The 16,326-nt window shown below is 33.3% G+C and overlaps 2 protein-coding genes across 5 annotated transcripts; both read right to left on the reverse strand.

The window, feature by feature from the left end:
* Positions 1-1,532: 1,532 nt before the first annotated feature.
* Positions 1,533-9,688, reverse strand: LOC106614957 (uncharacterized). 4 transcript variants are annotated; one of them, XM_070106886.1, is made up of 6 exons: positions 9,240-9,680; positions 4,643-5,278; positions 4,240-4,432; positions 2,803-2,939; positions 2,572-2,745; positions 1,533-2,497 (listed from the first exon to the last, which is right to left on the reverse strand). In XM_070106886.1, exons 1-6 carry the CDS (start codon positions 9,400-9,402, stop codon positions 2,379-2,381), a joined length of 1,422 nt encoding a protein of 473 aa, XP_069962987.1. In that variant the 5' UTR covers positions 9,403-9,680; the 3' UTR covers positions 1,533-2,378. The 4 variants fall into 4 exon arrangements, with proteins under 4 accessions (XP_069962987.1, XP_036225494.1, XP_036225495.1 ...); XM_036369601.2 differs by having other exon boundaries at positions 2,572-2,939; positions 9,240-9,421; positions 9,491-9,676; XM_036369602.2 differs by having other exon boundaries at positions 2,584-2,939; positions 9,240-9,688.
* A 3,495-nt stretch (positions 9,689-13,183) lies between these two features.
* On the reverse strand, positions 13,184-16,247 carry TBC1D23 (TBC1 domain family member 23). Its single transcript, XM_014231078.3, has 4 exons — positions 15,882-16,247; positions 14,719-15,610; positions 14,071-14,571; positions 13,184-14,012 (listed from the first exon to the last, which is right to left on the reverse strand). The coding sequence occupies exons 1-4, from the start codon at positions 15,899-15,901 to the stop codon at positions 13,311-13,313; spliced, it is 2,115 nt and encodes a 704-aa protein (XP_014086553.1). The 5' UTR covers positions 15,902-16,247; the 3' UTR covers positions 13,184-13,310.
* Positions 16,248-16,326: the final 79 nt, after the last annotated feature.

Raw genomic sequence — 16,326 nt, forward strand, 5'->3', positions numbered from 1 at the left:
CAATGTCACTGAGAGGTTTGTATAAAAGTGTAGAAAGTTAAAGAGAGCAAAAGATTCTCTTAACCACATGTTGATTGGGACAAATTAAACCGGGTATGTTGTACAAAAGTGTATATGCTAGCGTTGTATTTGCTTTCGTGGCTTTTGTGACGTTTAAAACTGCACGTAACAAAATAGCATACAGCTGCTTGTTTTGCGCATTCATTGAGCACACACACAATTGAAAATGATTGCATATATTTTTGACTCACAGCAAATTACCACTGTAGCAACAAACTACAACAAATGTGGATATGGGAAATGTGATTTAAGAGTCAGAGTAACGTTGCGAAATTCACAATTTCACCAATTTTAAATCGAAAAAGGAAACCGTTTTGTTAGTTCTTCATTCCCAGGTTGTTTGATATAAACAACATTCAAGCCGAGTTAACGTTACCCAATAAAGAAAAAATATTTGTTATAAATAAATTTATCTTGATTTAGATAGGTCAGTTTGTATGCTATAGTGGTCTGATATCGGTGGTTCCACAAATGAGCGGCTTCTTCTAGTACGATCATTTTTAAGTTTGATAGATTGACTTTGAAATGTACACACAAAGTCGACCGCAAACATATCCATATATTTAACATGCTATGTGCTACTAGGACAACCGAAAGGATGAATATCTTAATATTTGGTCGATTGGTTCAACATGAATGCATAGACCGACTTCTTCTATTTAATTTTTCTAGGGTACTCCATCCCACTATATTAAGTGAAAGTTGCTCACCCAAAGAATGATATATACCAACTCCACATGTTTCTAGAAGATAGTTGTAGTATTCACTGTTATTATACCATAGGTATGTTCATTCGCACTTCGTTGCTTGCCCAGACCTAGGCATTAATGAAACAATCATTCAACCATGTAGTCTAGATAGTCAAACAAGAAAAATATGATATATGAAGATAAGTTCATTGAACCCCACCACTCCTCAGGACTCTTAATAAAATATGAGACCCCTTTGACCTGGTACTGTACAGAAAATATGAAGTAAACTACATACTGATATTTGAACTGAAGTGGTTGTTCAAATTTATTTGAAGTAAAGCTTAAAAACTGATTTTCATTAATACCGCTTATTTTACAAAAGTACAAAGGGTCAAGATATGGAAGGTTCAATAAATCTTTACAAAAAATACAACTGAAATCTGAGAAAGTAATAAATAACAAAGTTTACAGTTTTTAATTTCTTTCATATGCTGAATTGGAAAAGACTTTGAGAATTATATTATTATCTTAAATTATGTTAGCACATGTATATGTATAATCTGTACATATGTATGTACATCTATAAGAGAATTTACTTGCTTATGCTATATCTCTATGTATTTATGTATATTTATGTAGACAAATAAAACAAGGAAATCCGCACTAAATTTACTTAAAGGTAAATACTGTAAATACTGGAGTACATTAAAGCTGGAAAATGATGCATGAGTTGACCAGTTAGACAATGTATGGGTTAACTTTTGTTTGAAATCACACTGATTATTTAACGTTTTTCTGTTGATTTTATTTAATTATAATCTTTTTAATATGCTCTGAGCCGTTACAAGCCTTTCGGTTATTTAAGATTTACATTGTGTTGGTTCATAGAGTTCACATATAATATTTTACTTTGCATTATACAGATTTTATAAAGTAAACTATTTAACATTTTCTTATAATTGCATGTACATTTGTATGTACATATATTAGAGTAATAGCTGCTAAAACTCTAGTGGAGAAAAGTATTCTGGTGCTTTGTGATTTCACCAATTACATATATTCATATAAAGAAATACATATGTAGTACACAGTATCTGGGTATATATGAGTTATAATTTTTTTTTTCAAAGCAGGTATTGAAGAGGTCCATAACAGAAGAAATAATTCACATACCGATATTTGTCAAACAAAGATTTTTGAAATTATACAATCAATACCGCAACATCTGGAATATTTCTTATAATTACTTAGCTGTGTACTTAGCACAAACCAATAATATACGTTTTAGTGTATTCTCCCTAATTTAATTAATAAATCGTAACGAATAATCGTTGAACCATTTTAACCATTTGTTCCATCTTCTAATTACATGTTTATTACCTGTACACATAATTGCCGTCTAAACTTGCCAAATACATACAATAAGCACAGATATATATGTATAAAGGTATGTATGTATGTATGTTTGAAATTCCTTATATTTTATTTCTAAGTAAAATATGATAGTACACAAATATGTTTATTTCGATTATATTGTAGTAGTCTGCAAATAATTAGACCTCTTTGATCCATTTCAAAAAATAATTTCTTCCACAAGCGTGGAAAATTTTTAAAGTGTCTTAAACTTTAGTAAAACTTTTCGCTATTGACATTATAGCCAATGCTGGGTTTGGAAACCGGTTCGTTCAGAAAATTGCCCATTGATCGCTTCTTTTTGGAAACCATAAAGCGCTTAACTCCATAACCTGCAACATAAAAGAAAATCCGCTTATATTGATAAACTTAATTCATGTCATTATTTGGTTTCCGGAAGCCTTACGATTTCCATTACCACTTGGTAGTATTCCACCGTATTTTTGTTCTCTTTGCAGTTCGTATTTAGGTATTGCTTCTACATTTGTTGACGCACCGTAGTAATCTATCATGTTTGGTTCTAACCACGAACCACCGTTGTCTATTGCATCTATATTGGTTGGATAATCATAGGCGCCAGCTGAAATTGGATAGTACGTTTTAAAACCGTTATAGGTGTTATAAGCCTCTGAAGGACCAGCAATGCCGTTCGATGGGTACATGTATCCGTTGCTTGTATCGGTTTCGGGCTCCTTCCGTGCACGTTCGCCTGCTTCTACCAGTGCAACCAAAGCCAGCATATCTGCTGGTGTGAGTTTAGTATCTCGCTTTAGCCTAAATTTTGAAAAATATTTTTGCTATAAGTGTTTTCGAAAATGTTTATATATATACCATCTAAAAATATATTCCTAATTGAAGCCTTAAACTTAAAATGCAATCACAAACGTCATTCTAATAAATCTATACTTAATTTATCTTGCTGCATTCAGTTCCAAACCAAGGTAGGCCTTCTATGTCTTTAATTTCAAAACAATAATTTCTTTTCATCTTTGCTATATTTTTGGTATATATTCTTCTAATTGTTGTTAACCGATGAACAATAAGAAACATAAAGCAAATCAAGTGAATGTATCAATGTTACTCATACGCTATGTTGACTATATAATCGAAGTATGTACATTAGGGGATAGATCGTTAAAAAAAAATCTTTTAGTTACTGGTTTTAACGTAAAATATATTCAGTTATACGTATACTCTTATTACTCAAATTTAAATCATTCTAATATTTAGTATTATTGTATATTCTAAATTTAAAAAAAAACATTTTTATAAGTGGTCCGTCCACTTTTCGAGTCTTCAATGAAGCAACGTGTATAATATATACATATTTATTCCAGAGATTCGTCCGGGTACTTTGCTACACCAAAAATATACAGCTAGTAAATTTTATTAGCCTCTTTCACCAAGAATTTACGGAAAATCCAGAAAAGAAGACGCTACTAAATATATTAGTAAATGTTTTATAAATCTACGACAGTTTCTTAGCTTTTGAATCACTCTTCTTTACGCATTGAAAACACATCTTATTGAAATCTTACCACTGTCGATTAAGCGTCATAGAATTTGACAAACATAATAGAAAACACACATTAGTCCATATATAAAAATATATATGTAGATATGTATGTATTAAAAAAAGTCGGCGCTTTTGTTGATAAACATTGAGAGTTCATATAGAAAAATTTAGAATTGTAGATCATATTCTCTTTTCTCCCATTCTCTCTCAAGAACTATTGATCCGCTGGACTACTTCAGTGTCGTAAGTTTCCTACGTACTTTTAAGATGTACTACAAGTAGTCACTAGTGAAAAGCCACAAATTTGTACTAGTCAAACCTGCAGATATATGTAAAGATCGGCGAATTTGTGTGTAAATATTGCAAACGAATAGACACATTATATTTAGTTGTCTTCAAAAAATCGATTAATTATGAAGTATTTTATAAATCAGCGTTAATATTAACCGTTTTGAATATAGACACGTTAACATGTTAAAAAATTGTTCTGTTAAAAGCAAATCTCTTATAATTTTAATATTTAAAACCAATCTATTAATCTGCAGAGCCTTCCCTTACCTCATATCAGCCAATCGGCCACTGCTGCTGCCACTGACGCCGCTATTGTTGTTGTTGTCATATCTATTTGTCCGCTTATTAGCATTGTTGGCGCCATAGTACCGGCTCGTGTGTAGCGTCTGTGGCACTGGATACGCCTCAGCGTTGAGGATGTTTTGTAAATTGTCGTAAGCTTTACTGCGATATGAAGTTGCTGAAGTGTTTATAAGCAGTATGATGAATATTGCATAATATTAAAAAAGAAATTAGTGAATAATACAATAATTTTATTTCTAATTTATTCACACGACAGAGAACTGTAATGAAATGCTTATGAATTGCTTAATGCAATATTTAAAATATTTACTTTAAGTCAAAAATCAGCAAATCCGCTGCAAACAATATTTGGCTTTTAAGTATTTACCTCTCGGTGCGCTCAAAAAGTCATCATCCTGTATATCAGTGTAGACAACTGAAGGATCCATTTCATCTGCCCAAAAGCCAGTGGGCACCGTTTCTAATTCAGCTCCGCTACTAACTTGCATAGGATTATTCAAATATGCATTATTGTAGTATTCTCCACTGCCGTATATGCTGTTACCACTACTGCTTCCACTGCCAGATCCATAGGGCCCTCCTATACCCATTGCACCATAGAGGTATTGTGGATTCGAAATACCTCGCTTTTGCAAAACGCTGGGAGTTTCATCCCCATACACTTTTGCCTGTTGCTTCCATGGTTGTTGTTCCAGTTCGTGTTGACTTGTCGCTGCAGCTGCTTGTACTGCCGCAGCGGTTAGGCCAGCAGCGATGGCGGAATTTATAATATTTTCATTCGATGGCATCGAGTTTGTGCCAGCTGACTGAACATAAGCAATAGAGTTTGAATTGTTGTCACCACTATCTTTGCCACCATTTTCCAAATGCTGGTGGTTGGTTGGCACATTAAAGGCCGGCGGAAGAACTTCGGGACTAGATTTTTTATTTGCCGTTGTAGAGACCTCGTTGTTGATAGCTTCCTTGGTCATCATTCCATTTACGTCGGTGGAAGAGCGTTTTACTGTTAAAATTGGTGGCGTTATTATTTTGAATTATGCAATACAATTTAACTTTTAACAAAATAAAAAGTTGAAAATGATAAACCATATATATATACATGGTAAATTTAAAAATGCAGTTTTTACGCTCAGTAATTATTCCGGTTACAAATTTTCCTACAGCCCTCAGCTTTTTAGTGTCTTTATTGCCATACTTCTTCAATGAAATCGGAAGCGTTTTCTGCTAGTACATTTGAAGAAAATTGCCCATACAGTTATAGGCAATGTAAAGTATGCATTCCAATGTGCAGTATCGAAACGCTAAATCATTTGTTTTTATACAAGTCGTCGAATCGGCGAGGAAATAGTGTTCAAAATCTACGGAAATTGATATCCTGCAGTTGCAATCCTATGTACATAACTATAATGAGAACTTTGCATGTACATTTTTGCCAGCTAAAATTTTAAATTTGTAATGTATTTGAACAGCATTGAATTTGTGAAGAAGTGTCTTTATCAATAATTAAAGTTTGTATCTGTTTATGTGCTTTTATGATATGTCCAATGTGTTGGTAAGTAACTGGAAACGTTAATTAGTTTAATATCAGTTGGTATAAGAAATTTCGCAGAAAATCTTTAAATATACATAAGTAGATGTATTTTCCTTTAATTTGTTTAAATATTTGGTTCCCAAATGCCTTTCAGACCACGTCGTTTTGTAGTAATGCATTTTTCGAAAATGAAACAAATTTGCTGGTTCTATTGCGGGAGAGGTGGCAATATTACTTTTATTATTGTATTTATCATAGTTTATTTTTTGAGCATTCGATTTACCTTCAGCTGCCAATTAATAATAAAGTCTTTGCAAATTTCACGCTTTAGCTATTTTTCTAATTATTAATTAGAGTAGAATATATGTATATACATTATATGTTTGCTTTTTATGTCCACATTTATAGTATGGAATATCAGACTGGTGTGGGGGTGCGAATTTCCACTTCAAGAGAGCTTTTTATTAATCGAATTTATGTACTTACTAGACGAGCTCATTATAATAACTACTCAAATCGCTATTTACGGTGACAAATAAATTCAATTGATGGAGCATATAATTCGCGTTTATATATATATATTTTCGAGAAAATCCCAGTCCCGCTTTGCTGCGGCTAAGAATACATACATATGTGACATAAATTGTATATATTATAGTAGCTGTTAAATAGAGTAAAAATCTTATTTATGATTGAAGACGAAAAGCTTATAGACAGTCTTAAAACACACGGGATTAAAATTGAACATAATTTATTATAGATAATTGGTCATCGAAGTTTTTTCGTCATAATAATTATAGTTTTAAACACGCACACTGACGAAAATCACTAGACAATTGTAAGATAGTACCGCCGAAAGGTTTATTGTAGCGGTTCAAATCTTGCATTGTTCAGTGCAACGCTTCGAGTGATTGTTGAGGTTTGATTTCTCGGGCATTTTTGCTAAATTATAATAATTTTTTTTTTTTGATTTTGAAAAGATGCTTATGTTTAGAAACATATTTTTTTATTTATGAATTGTTTTACTTTTAACATAATTAAGATATGAACTATCCTATATTTCTATATTTTATGTTGGATCAAACTAAACACAATGTTCTAAATTTTATTAAATCGGTCATTATCATTAGTTTATCCCGGACAAACAACGTGACACGCAATTTATATATACTGATATGTAAATACATACATTCAAATAAATATGTATGAATATAGGTTAATATCCTTAATAACTCTCAAGCCCAGCTGAAGACACCGGATTTAACGCTCGACTTTTCCCTTTTTTTAGCCGTTTACTGAACTATTAAAGTACATTCATATTTGTAATACACGACTTATGTTGAGTTACTAAACTTCATAACGAATCCTAACTGCTCCCCAATGTTTATTAGAAAAATGTCAACGTAATTTAATGTAAATGCAATTAACGCCATTACTAATGAGTTGATAACTTGCTGTTGCAGTCGGACGTTAACTGTGTCCAAGTAGTTATGTAGATGCTGACATACGCAGTAGTGAATTCAATTATATACATATACAAATATGTATGGGCATTGGATTCTATTTGTGTAATTATTTTGCTTAGACGCTTTCCATCCGCTGGCACATGCGGTTGATGTCAGTTGTATTAAATTAGATACCCATTACTGAGCATAAGCTTAGCGGCATTGCGTTCTCGTGAAGATACCCTATCATTTCCAACCTCAGTAATTGAATTAGACTATTTAATTCATTATACGATAACTTCCATTAGCATTCCTTCTTATATTCTAGCGACTTTGATCAGTCAATGCGTGATGAATTTGGAATTTTTTCTCTTTCCACTTGTTATCGGGTAGGGTTCGACAGTAGGGTCCTCCAATCGCAAATAGCTTGCCAGACACATTTCATATTTACAAATGTAACGTTTATACAAATATATATATTTGCCGAGACGTTAAACCCTTGAAAGCACCGGGATGAAGAGCGTTTTTGGCTCCGCATGGTTTTGGTGTGCACCTCTAACCACTACAATACCCATACAAAAATATTAATTAATGCACCGCTTTTCGAAACGCAATTATTCTGATTAAAGTCATAAATAAAACACATAATGATGGCATAAATAATAACAGGTTTCAGTCATAAAAAGCCATACGTTGTTGACTTTTTGTTAGTGTTCAATGCAGAGATAGTCTTATATTCATGTGGGAAACTGGAACAGGCAACCAAGCCACATGCATACACATGTAAGAAAATTAGTGAGTATCTATATGCTTGGTTATTGGTTTAAAAATAAATGTAGCTTTCTTAGCCATATGGTCACAAAAATTGTCATTTACATGTAAATATCTATGCATATTAAAATAATATTTGATGAAATTCTTGCACATGTACTCATATTAATTTAAAGCACAAAAAAAAATATATTTTTTTTAACATAATTACCAGGTTCTGACAAATAGCAATAGTTTTGGTTTTAAAAATTGAAACGATATCCTGTCGTTGTTGGACTCTAATGAAAATTGAAACGCTAATATATCAACATGGCGTATGATGAATATTTGTGCCATATACATACATATATTGTAATAGTTACACGCCTGCAGAGGTGTGTAAGTGAAAAGCATATACAAGTGTTATTCAATGACTTGAATTTAAATATAACGAAAGTAGCCATCCTCATTTACTTACAAATGTATGACATGCAAATGTATAAAAAAATATTCATTTATAAAAATTGGACGAATAAACTATGCCTATGCGTACATATGTATACATGTATGTACACATAAGAGTATCGTGTTGTTTGCCTTATGCAAAAATTGCAATGGCTAAACAATCAAAATTGCTGGTTATTGTTGAATTTTCATTGCTTATAAAGTGGGTTTTCGCTTTAACTGCTTCGCACAAGTTATGGTGTTTACTTGCTACAGGCTTTGTAAATAATGAAAAGCTGCAGCAATTGTGTACTGTTCTATAAATAGAAACCTATCCACCCTCTACAGCGCTCTCAATAGGAGCGTCATCGCCCACGTCAACGTAAACTACGCTCTTAACATCAATGGGCATCAGCAGCAATATGGAATGTCCTTATCAGTATGTTTGAGCAAAAAAGTTGTGGGGAAGGCAATGGGCGAAACAAATATTTTGAGTAATATAAGGCAAAGCGTTTGAAGAGGTCTCTCTAAAAATCATGTATTATAAATATTCACTAAGAATTAAATTACACCTTCACAATTTTTGTGAAGATAAACACTTGAAACTGCTAGTTAAGTACACATCGCTTGAAATAAAAACATAAAACTTCTGAACCATGTGTATAATGTTCGGAAAATCACCTGTTGACAGCGAGCCACGACTCTCTTTATTTTAACATATGTGTCGCTTAATTTAATGACTTATAATCTTGCGCTGTTTCGTGTGTTTGTTTCTATATGCAGCACTTACTAACCTTTTGTCATTAAATTGTGCCCATTGTTAGCAGCATTGATGTTGGATGTAACTTCGGAGTTCTGCACCAGCACTGAAGTGGGAACCGCCACAGCGGCCGCAACGAAAAATCCAAGTACGAAAGCCAAATTAAAAGTATGATGTAAACATTTACCGCAGCTCATGTTGACTTGTGTAGTCTACCTTTTTATTTTTTATTTCGAAAAATCACTTGTTGTGATATATACGAGAAAAAAATAATTAAACTTTTACCCTTTTTTTGTTTTGATCACTATGATTGAGTTTTTGCTATAGTCTTTGAGTTTTAGTCTTTTCTAAGTGACGATGTTAATAGCTCCGGTGCTCTGAATGAACTGATGTCTCTGCTGTAGGCGCAACAATTTTTATTGAACTGACCTCGTTTTTTCCAGTGCGGGCGTCGAAAATCCTTTTTGATCCTGCGCCTTTGTGCACTGTCATCAGAGTGAGATTGTGAGTGTAGATATTTAACGACTTTACAGGCGAGGGCGTCTTGCTCGAATGCAACAGTGTATGTTTATGCAGCTTTCTCCGATTACCGCCAACCCTCATCTCTTTGGTCACCCAAAAACGTTTCTACGTACGTCATTGATAAGAATTTATTTCCAACACGTTGCATGTATGTAGATTCATTGCGCATGCACTTAAACATATTCCGGGCTTTTTACTTATTCAAATTCACAGTGGTTTGGAGCTTTTTTCCTGTTTACTTGCTATCCGAGCCACTCGAACCCCCCGATTTGAATTCATGTTTTCTAGCTTTATATAAAAAACCGTCATAAATATTTACAAGTACATATGTATATGTATGTTTGAATGTTCTATTACTAATCTCTTCACTTCAACATAAAACTTTGAAATGACGAGATTATAGATCCCCTTTGATGTGGTGCTGCAAAAAATGATTGTCCCATATTTGTATGCATACATACATATACATATATAATATATATTGAATAATAATTCGCTGATTTTTATACTCGCGCAACATGTGATACAGAGTACAATAGTTTTGTTTGCCTAACGATTTTTGGTACACATAAGACTAATAGAGATAATATTGCATTATACCTATATATACATATATCAAAAAAAAAAAAAAACTATTATACTCTGGTGAAAGCGGCAACTTTAAAATTGCTACATGCAATCTGAGGAGGTTGCCAATCGCCACATCCTCCGACAGTCATTAAGCGAAATATCATTTCGTAAAGAGGATCACATTAGATAGGAGCATACATACATGGTTACCAAATTTTTGATAAATGGCTAAAGCTATGTCCACTAAACTTGCAGAGCACATTTTTCTCTAGCATCATACAATATGAAAATAGACGAAATCGGATGATTAACTCGTTGATGAAAAAAACTCAGAAAACGTAACTGTTACTGTAAAAGAGGCAGGGAATGGCACGTGTAAATACCCTATGGGCGTAGCTCCGCCTATTTTTTAATAAAATCCCGTCTCTCAGCAACTACTCAATCAATTTGAACCAAGTTTGGTGCGTAATATTATATTTGTATCTTAATGCCACAGTGCAAAACTGGCGAAATCAGCCTACAGTCAAGCCTACTTCGAGTATATCACAATTTCTGAATTCTATCTGAACCTTTTATTTACAAATTTCTTTAAGGCAACCTTTTAAAAAAAATTTTCCAATTCAGACGATAGCTTTTTAAGTCCCCCGATACCAAATATGTGGACCTCAGTCCTATGGCGAAAATATTAATCAATCTGTGAGGTGCATATTTTTGTGGTAATACTATTTCGTGATACCAAAAATGGATACATATGTTCAATAGTACTTTTAGTTCTCATGTACCTAATATATCAATTTCGAACTTTCGGTTGGCCTTATACCGCATAATGTTAATATTATATGTAAGATATCTTGTAATGTAAGACATTTTAGCAAAATTGGGTGAGGGCATTTTATATTGGATATTCTATAGTATTCCCCCTGCTTCAATCCTTGCAAATTTCTAGAGTATAACATGTTCAGTTATACCCGAACTTAGCCCGTCACTACTTGTTCTCCTGTTACGCTTTCTAACACAACCTGCTCTAACACATATAAATCTCGTTTGGTTATTTATCAACTAATTTAACTTTACAGAGCGCATTAAAGATCTATTCTGTTATTTGGACACAAAAAATGTATGTGTGTTCCAAATGTGAAAAATTCAGTATGTTTTATAAAGGTAGAACATCTCAACAACAGTATAATATTTAAATGAAAGAATATATATATCGTTTATTCCTAGTGTAAAATATGGATGAAAGTATTATAAAACTTAGAACAGTTATTATAACCGTATTGAGGTGCCCCATGGTGGAACACACAACTGGCTAAGAAAAGGAAACAGCCAAATCTTTCAGGTCAATAAATTTAACATCCTTTAACCTAAAGACTATGGAGAAGATTATTGACAACCACATACACTCTAAGAGAAATATCTTTACACCCTGCACAACATGCATATAGAGAAGGTAAATCAACTAATACAGCGTTATTCCATCTCTGACATTTTAAGATATGCAATGCAGGATATAACACTATGCGATTTCCTAGATATAGAAGGAGCATTTGACAATACCTCCTACGAGGCCGACAACAGAGCCGTACATAAGAAACGCATCGAAGCACCAGTTAGAAACTGGATAAACTTCATGCTTAAAAATAGGTTAGCGGATAATGAAACCGTCAAAATAAGAACAACAAGAGGATGCCCTCAATGAGGAGTACTATCCCCTCTTCTATGGAGCCGAGTAGTAAACGATCTGCTCTACTGGACTAGGCGATTTATATGTACTATCCCAAGAGTAAATACCCCAGCATCTTCCAAGCAGAAGTATTCGCCATAACCTCGTGTGCAGAAACCATACTAAGCAGATCACCAATTAAACAACACAATAAAATCACAGATGGTATGGGAATGTGTCAAAAAACTATTCCAGGACATACAGGTATTGAAGGAAACGAAATAGCAGACAATCTCGCGAAAGAAGCAGCTTCGCAGCCCCGCCAACGGGACCAAAAATATTCTTACCGTTAGACCCTCACACAATAAAAGAGGAAATAAGATAAGAGGAAAAAGAAATAAAATATAGGTACTGGTACAGTAGCGAAGGAATCAGACACTCAAAACAACTGATAGACGGCTGCAACACTAGAAGATTCAAACATATTATCTTATAGACCAATGGTCGTATGCCATATCCTCCCATAAATATATATATCTCTATGGACAATCATATTCATTTTAATAACATGTACGTATGTATATTCTTATTTGCCTTGCCTAAGCTTTTACTTATTTCACACCATTAAACAGGTTAAGACGCGTACATAGGAATCCGCAAAACCTTGCTTTTTTTTTATTTTAACTTATCTAATGAATTTTTGTTTGAGACAGTGTTTAAGTGCCTCTGATGTATATTACTTGTACATATTACACTAGTACGAACATACATATGTATATTGTTTGCTTGGTAGTTGTATGATTACTTTTATAAAAAGTTCACGTTCACGAAGCATTATATATATATATTTATACACATGCTTACATTAAAATATTTATTGCCAGTTCATCCGAAAAGACAATTCTATATAAAATACAATCACATCGCATTAAAAAAATTGGAGTACAGTTGTAAGCTTTTGAAGTATAATTTTAAATAAATATAGGTAAGTATAATGTGGCTAGGCGGAACTTTAATGCGTCTGTAATTCGGAAGTTGCTTGTCAAAATGTATTGTACGAATACAAACTCATCTCGCTTAGTTTATTACTTGATTGTTATCGCAGAATATTCCAAAAATTTTTTATAAATAATACATTTCTATGCTAAATAGTCCCGAGTAAGTAGAAAAAATAATAAAAGAAAGCATCTGTTAAAAGCTTCTTTATGGCATACACATATTGATGTTTTTTAAATTTTATATGTTTATATTATATATAATACGTTTTTTTACAAAATAAACAAAACCTATAAATCTTCATCACTCAATGCAATTAGCTGTTTGATGTAAATATAATGCGGTAATTTTCCATTACGTTAATTTAGAGCCGTCTAGCGTTTGAACAATGTGTTTTGATACAATTGCTGTAGCTTCACTGGCGTTCGGAATAAGAAATCGGTCCATGTCAGTTATAAGTAGTCCATCTCCATCAGGGAATCCGTATTTAAATGTGATCAAATCGCGGTGGCGTTTCTTTGCAGTTATTTTAACTATACTTGATAGGGGACGTCGAACTATAATCTGAGCTTGCCCGCGTCCAAGTTCTCGTAATACAATCAAGTGTGTAGCCGAAATTATTAAATGACTATCGTACATATACCCATTCATGTGAACTTCCTGACACCGGAATGCATTAATTATATCTGGCGACTTTAAATACTGAGTTAAACTGACAATTTCTTTAGCATCACCAGCCAATTTCGAACTGACCGAATCAGGTGAATCTTTCACTTCGTTTTCGTTATAATGGTCATCATTCTCGTCATCAATGCTAAATACCGGTGCTACATTGCGATACCGCTTTCCATTGCGTTCAGTGGCCGAAACATGTCGATGTTGAATGGTAGTCTGACCCAAATTCGAATGGGCATTGGCAGCGGAACCTACACCATTTGCTGGATTTGTTATGATATCGAAAAGCTTATCCTTCACTTCAGAAGATTTCAATTTCATTACGGCAGAAAATCGACTAAAAATATCGGAGGTTGGTCGTGGTTGAGGATCTCGTTTATCCTTAAAAAATAATTTTAATTTAAAAAGGTTACACATTATTTAATATTTATTTCAATACCTCTTGTGTTTGTATTGTTCTTAATGAATTCCTAAGTTCTACACTATTTTTAGAACAAACAATGCATTTTTTAACATTATGGTCCTCTAGACAATCTGCCATGTGGTCTCCAAAATAATCGTGAATGGACATATAACCTCCAGTCAGTAACGATACGTACTGAGTGTTCTTTTGTAAAAATGAAGCGACTACCATATGTGTATATTGATCTTCCTCCATCCGGCCACTTCCCATGAAACAAAGGTGCTCACCTCCCGCGTTAGAATTTGCTTCAATTGCCTGGCGCTGTGCATTTAACAACCCTTGTACCGCCGTAGAAAAAGCCAGGGGTTCTTGCAACATTAAATTACAATCAAGATGAAATGCCGTGGAAAGGTGTCCGGCATTGTATTGTTCTGCTGGACGACAATCAACCAAGAAAAAACGCACTGTGTCAGATGTATTTAATTCTAAAGATGAATTCTCTACTAATTCATAGACGGAAACTGGAAGACACAAAGCCTAGAAAAAACACATACATAAATAACATTTGTTGGAATTATTTGTTAACGACATCTATAATTATAATTAAGTTTTAATAATTATTTTAATTTTAAGAAGTCTACATTTTAATATGTGTCTTACATTATGTTTAATTTGTTTACTTACCTGGGAAACACTGCAGGGTTCAATGTGAGGTGTCTTTTCACATTGCGAACCGTAAAGCGCTTTTAAAAAGTCTGTTTTGAATGAACTAGGGGTTTTAAGCGAGTAGTATTGAGCTAACGAACAAAAGTCAACTACATCATCCGGTTCTAAAGCGCAAGGCATATTAGAAAGAAATTTTATTAAATCTTCTTTTGTTGCATCTTTCATTTCTAATATTAAGTCACGCCCGTTAACAAGTATAATCAATGCCAAGAAGAAAACCATAAAGGGATCTGCATGCTGAAAATATAAATCCCACATCGAGAGAATGACGGTAAGGCTGCAGCTCGAAGCGAACAAACATCGGAACCATTGCATTGAGTACAGATCTGGTGTAATTTTTTTCGTATCTAACATTGTACATAATTCAGGATCATGATATAGTATGAGTAAGCGAAAAACGTGAAACACGTTGCCTTTTGGTTTGCAACCCTTGGGTATGTATATGTCTCTTATTGCCTCGAATAGGTTGTATGTATCAGAGCGATTCAACTTTAGTGCCAACAAAGGTAATAATAATTCTATCCAACCATTATCACTTTCATACAAAAAATTTCGATTTTTACAATAAAATGTGAGGATCGATTCCAAATCGGAAATTACTGAAACTTTGTCTTCATCATCATTTCCAATTCGATCCACAATCGCTTGACAGTCTTCACGTAACGTATTTTGAAAAGGTAAATCAAAAATTTCATTGAACAACGACATTTGATCGCTTTTGTGACGCACATCGAGGCACACTTGCCACACGTCAGGACGCAACGATTCGGGAATAGCTTTGCCTCGGCAAATAGCATATATGTCGTTAACATTACAGTCATCTAAGAGCGCTGACTCTAACTCAATAAGCCTGAAAAAAAATTTAGTCAGCAATATGGTACATGTACTATTTATAAATGTATAAATATTTGAAATGAAAACTCTTTCCAAGATTATGAGTATTACAATGCTTAAATAGCTAATCCAGTATATGAGAGCAAACAAACATTGAGTAAAAGCAAGCAATAACGTTTTTAATCCACCAAAATAAAATGCGTCCCAAATGCGTTTATCGTCAAATTTACGTGAAATACCTATATGGATAAGAAATTTCAAACTACAAAAATTCCATTACAGCTTACCATAAATTATCATCCATCATTTCGTTAATTATCCGTGAATTCGACACTAAATATTTACAAAGGTTTTTCTAATATTTTTGTACCATTTACATCGCAAAACCTTTTTTTCATAGGCTTAACTTTAAATTTTTGGTCACGTATTTTATTACGAATTTAGCCTTATAATTTGTTTCAATGCTTACGAATCAGAAAGGTTTTATTTACTTTTTATAACTTTTATCAAGATTACTTTGTTTTTTCTGACATTTACAGAAAACGTCAAACAAGTGCAACCATTATTGCCAAAAATTAATACAATTTACTTGAAAACTAAACTTCATCTTGAATATAGTTTACAACAAACTTTATAAAACGCAGTCCATTCCTTTTTTTCGTATAGCTCACTAAAAAGCGAGTCGCGCCAGTCGAGCTAATATTTTCATTGCACTTTTGGATTAAACGATTT

This window comes from Bactrocera oleae, chromosome 3 (assembly GCF_042242935.1).
Source record: "Bactrocera oleae isolate idBacOlea1 chromosome 3, idBacOlea1, whole genome shotgun sequence".
Classification (NCBI taxonomy): Eukaryota; Metazoa; Arthropoda; class Insecta; order Diptera; family Tephritidae; genus Bactrocera; species Bactrocera oleae.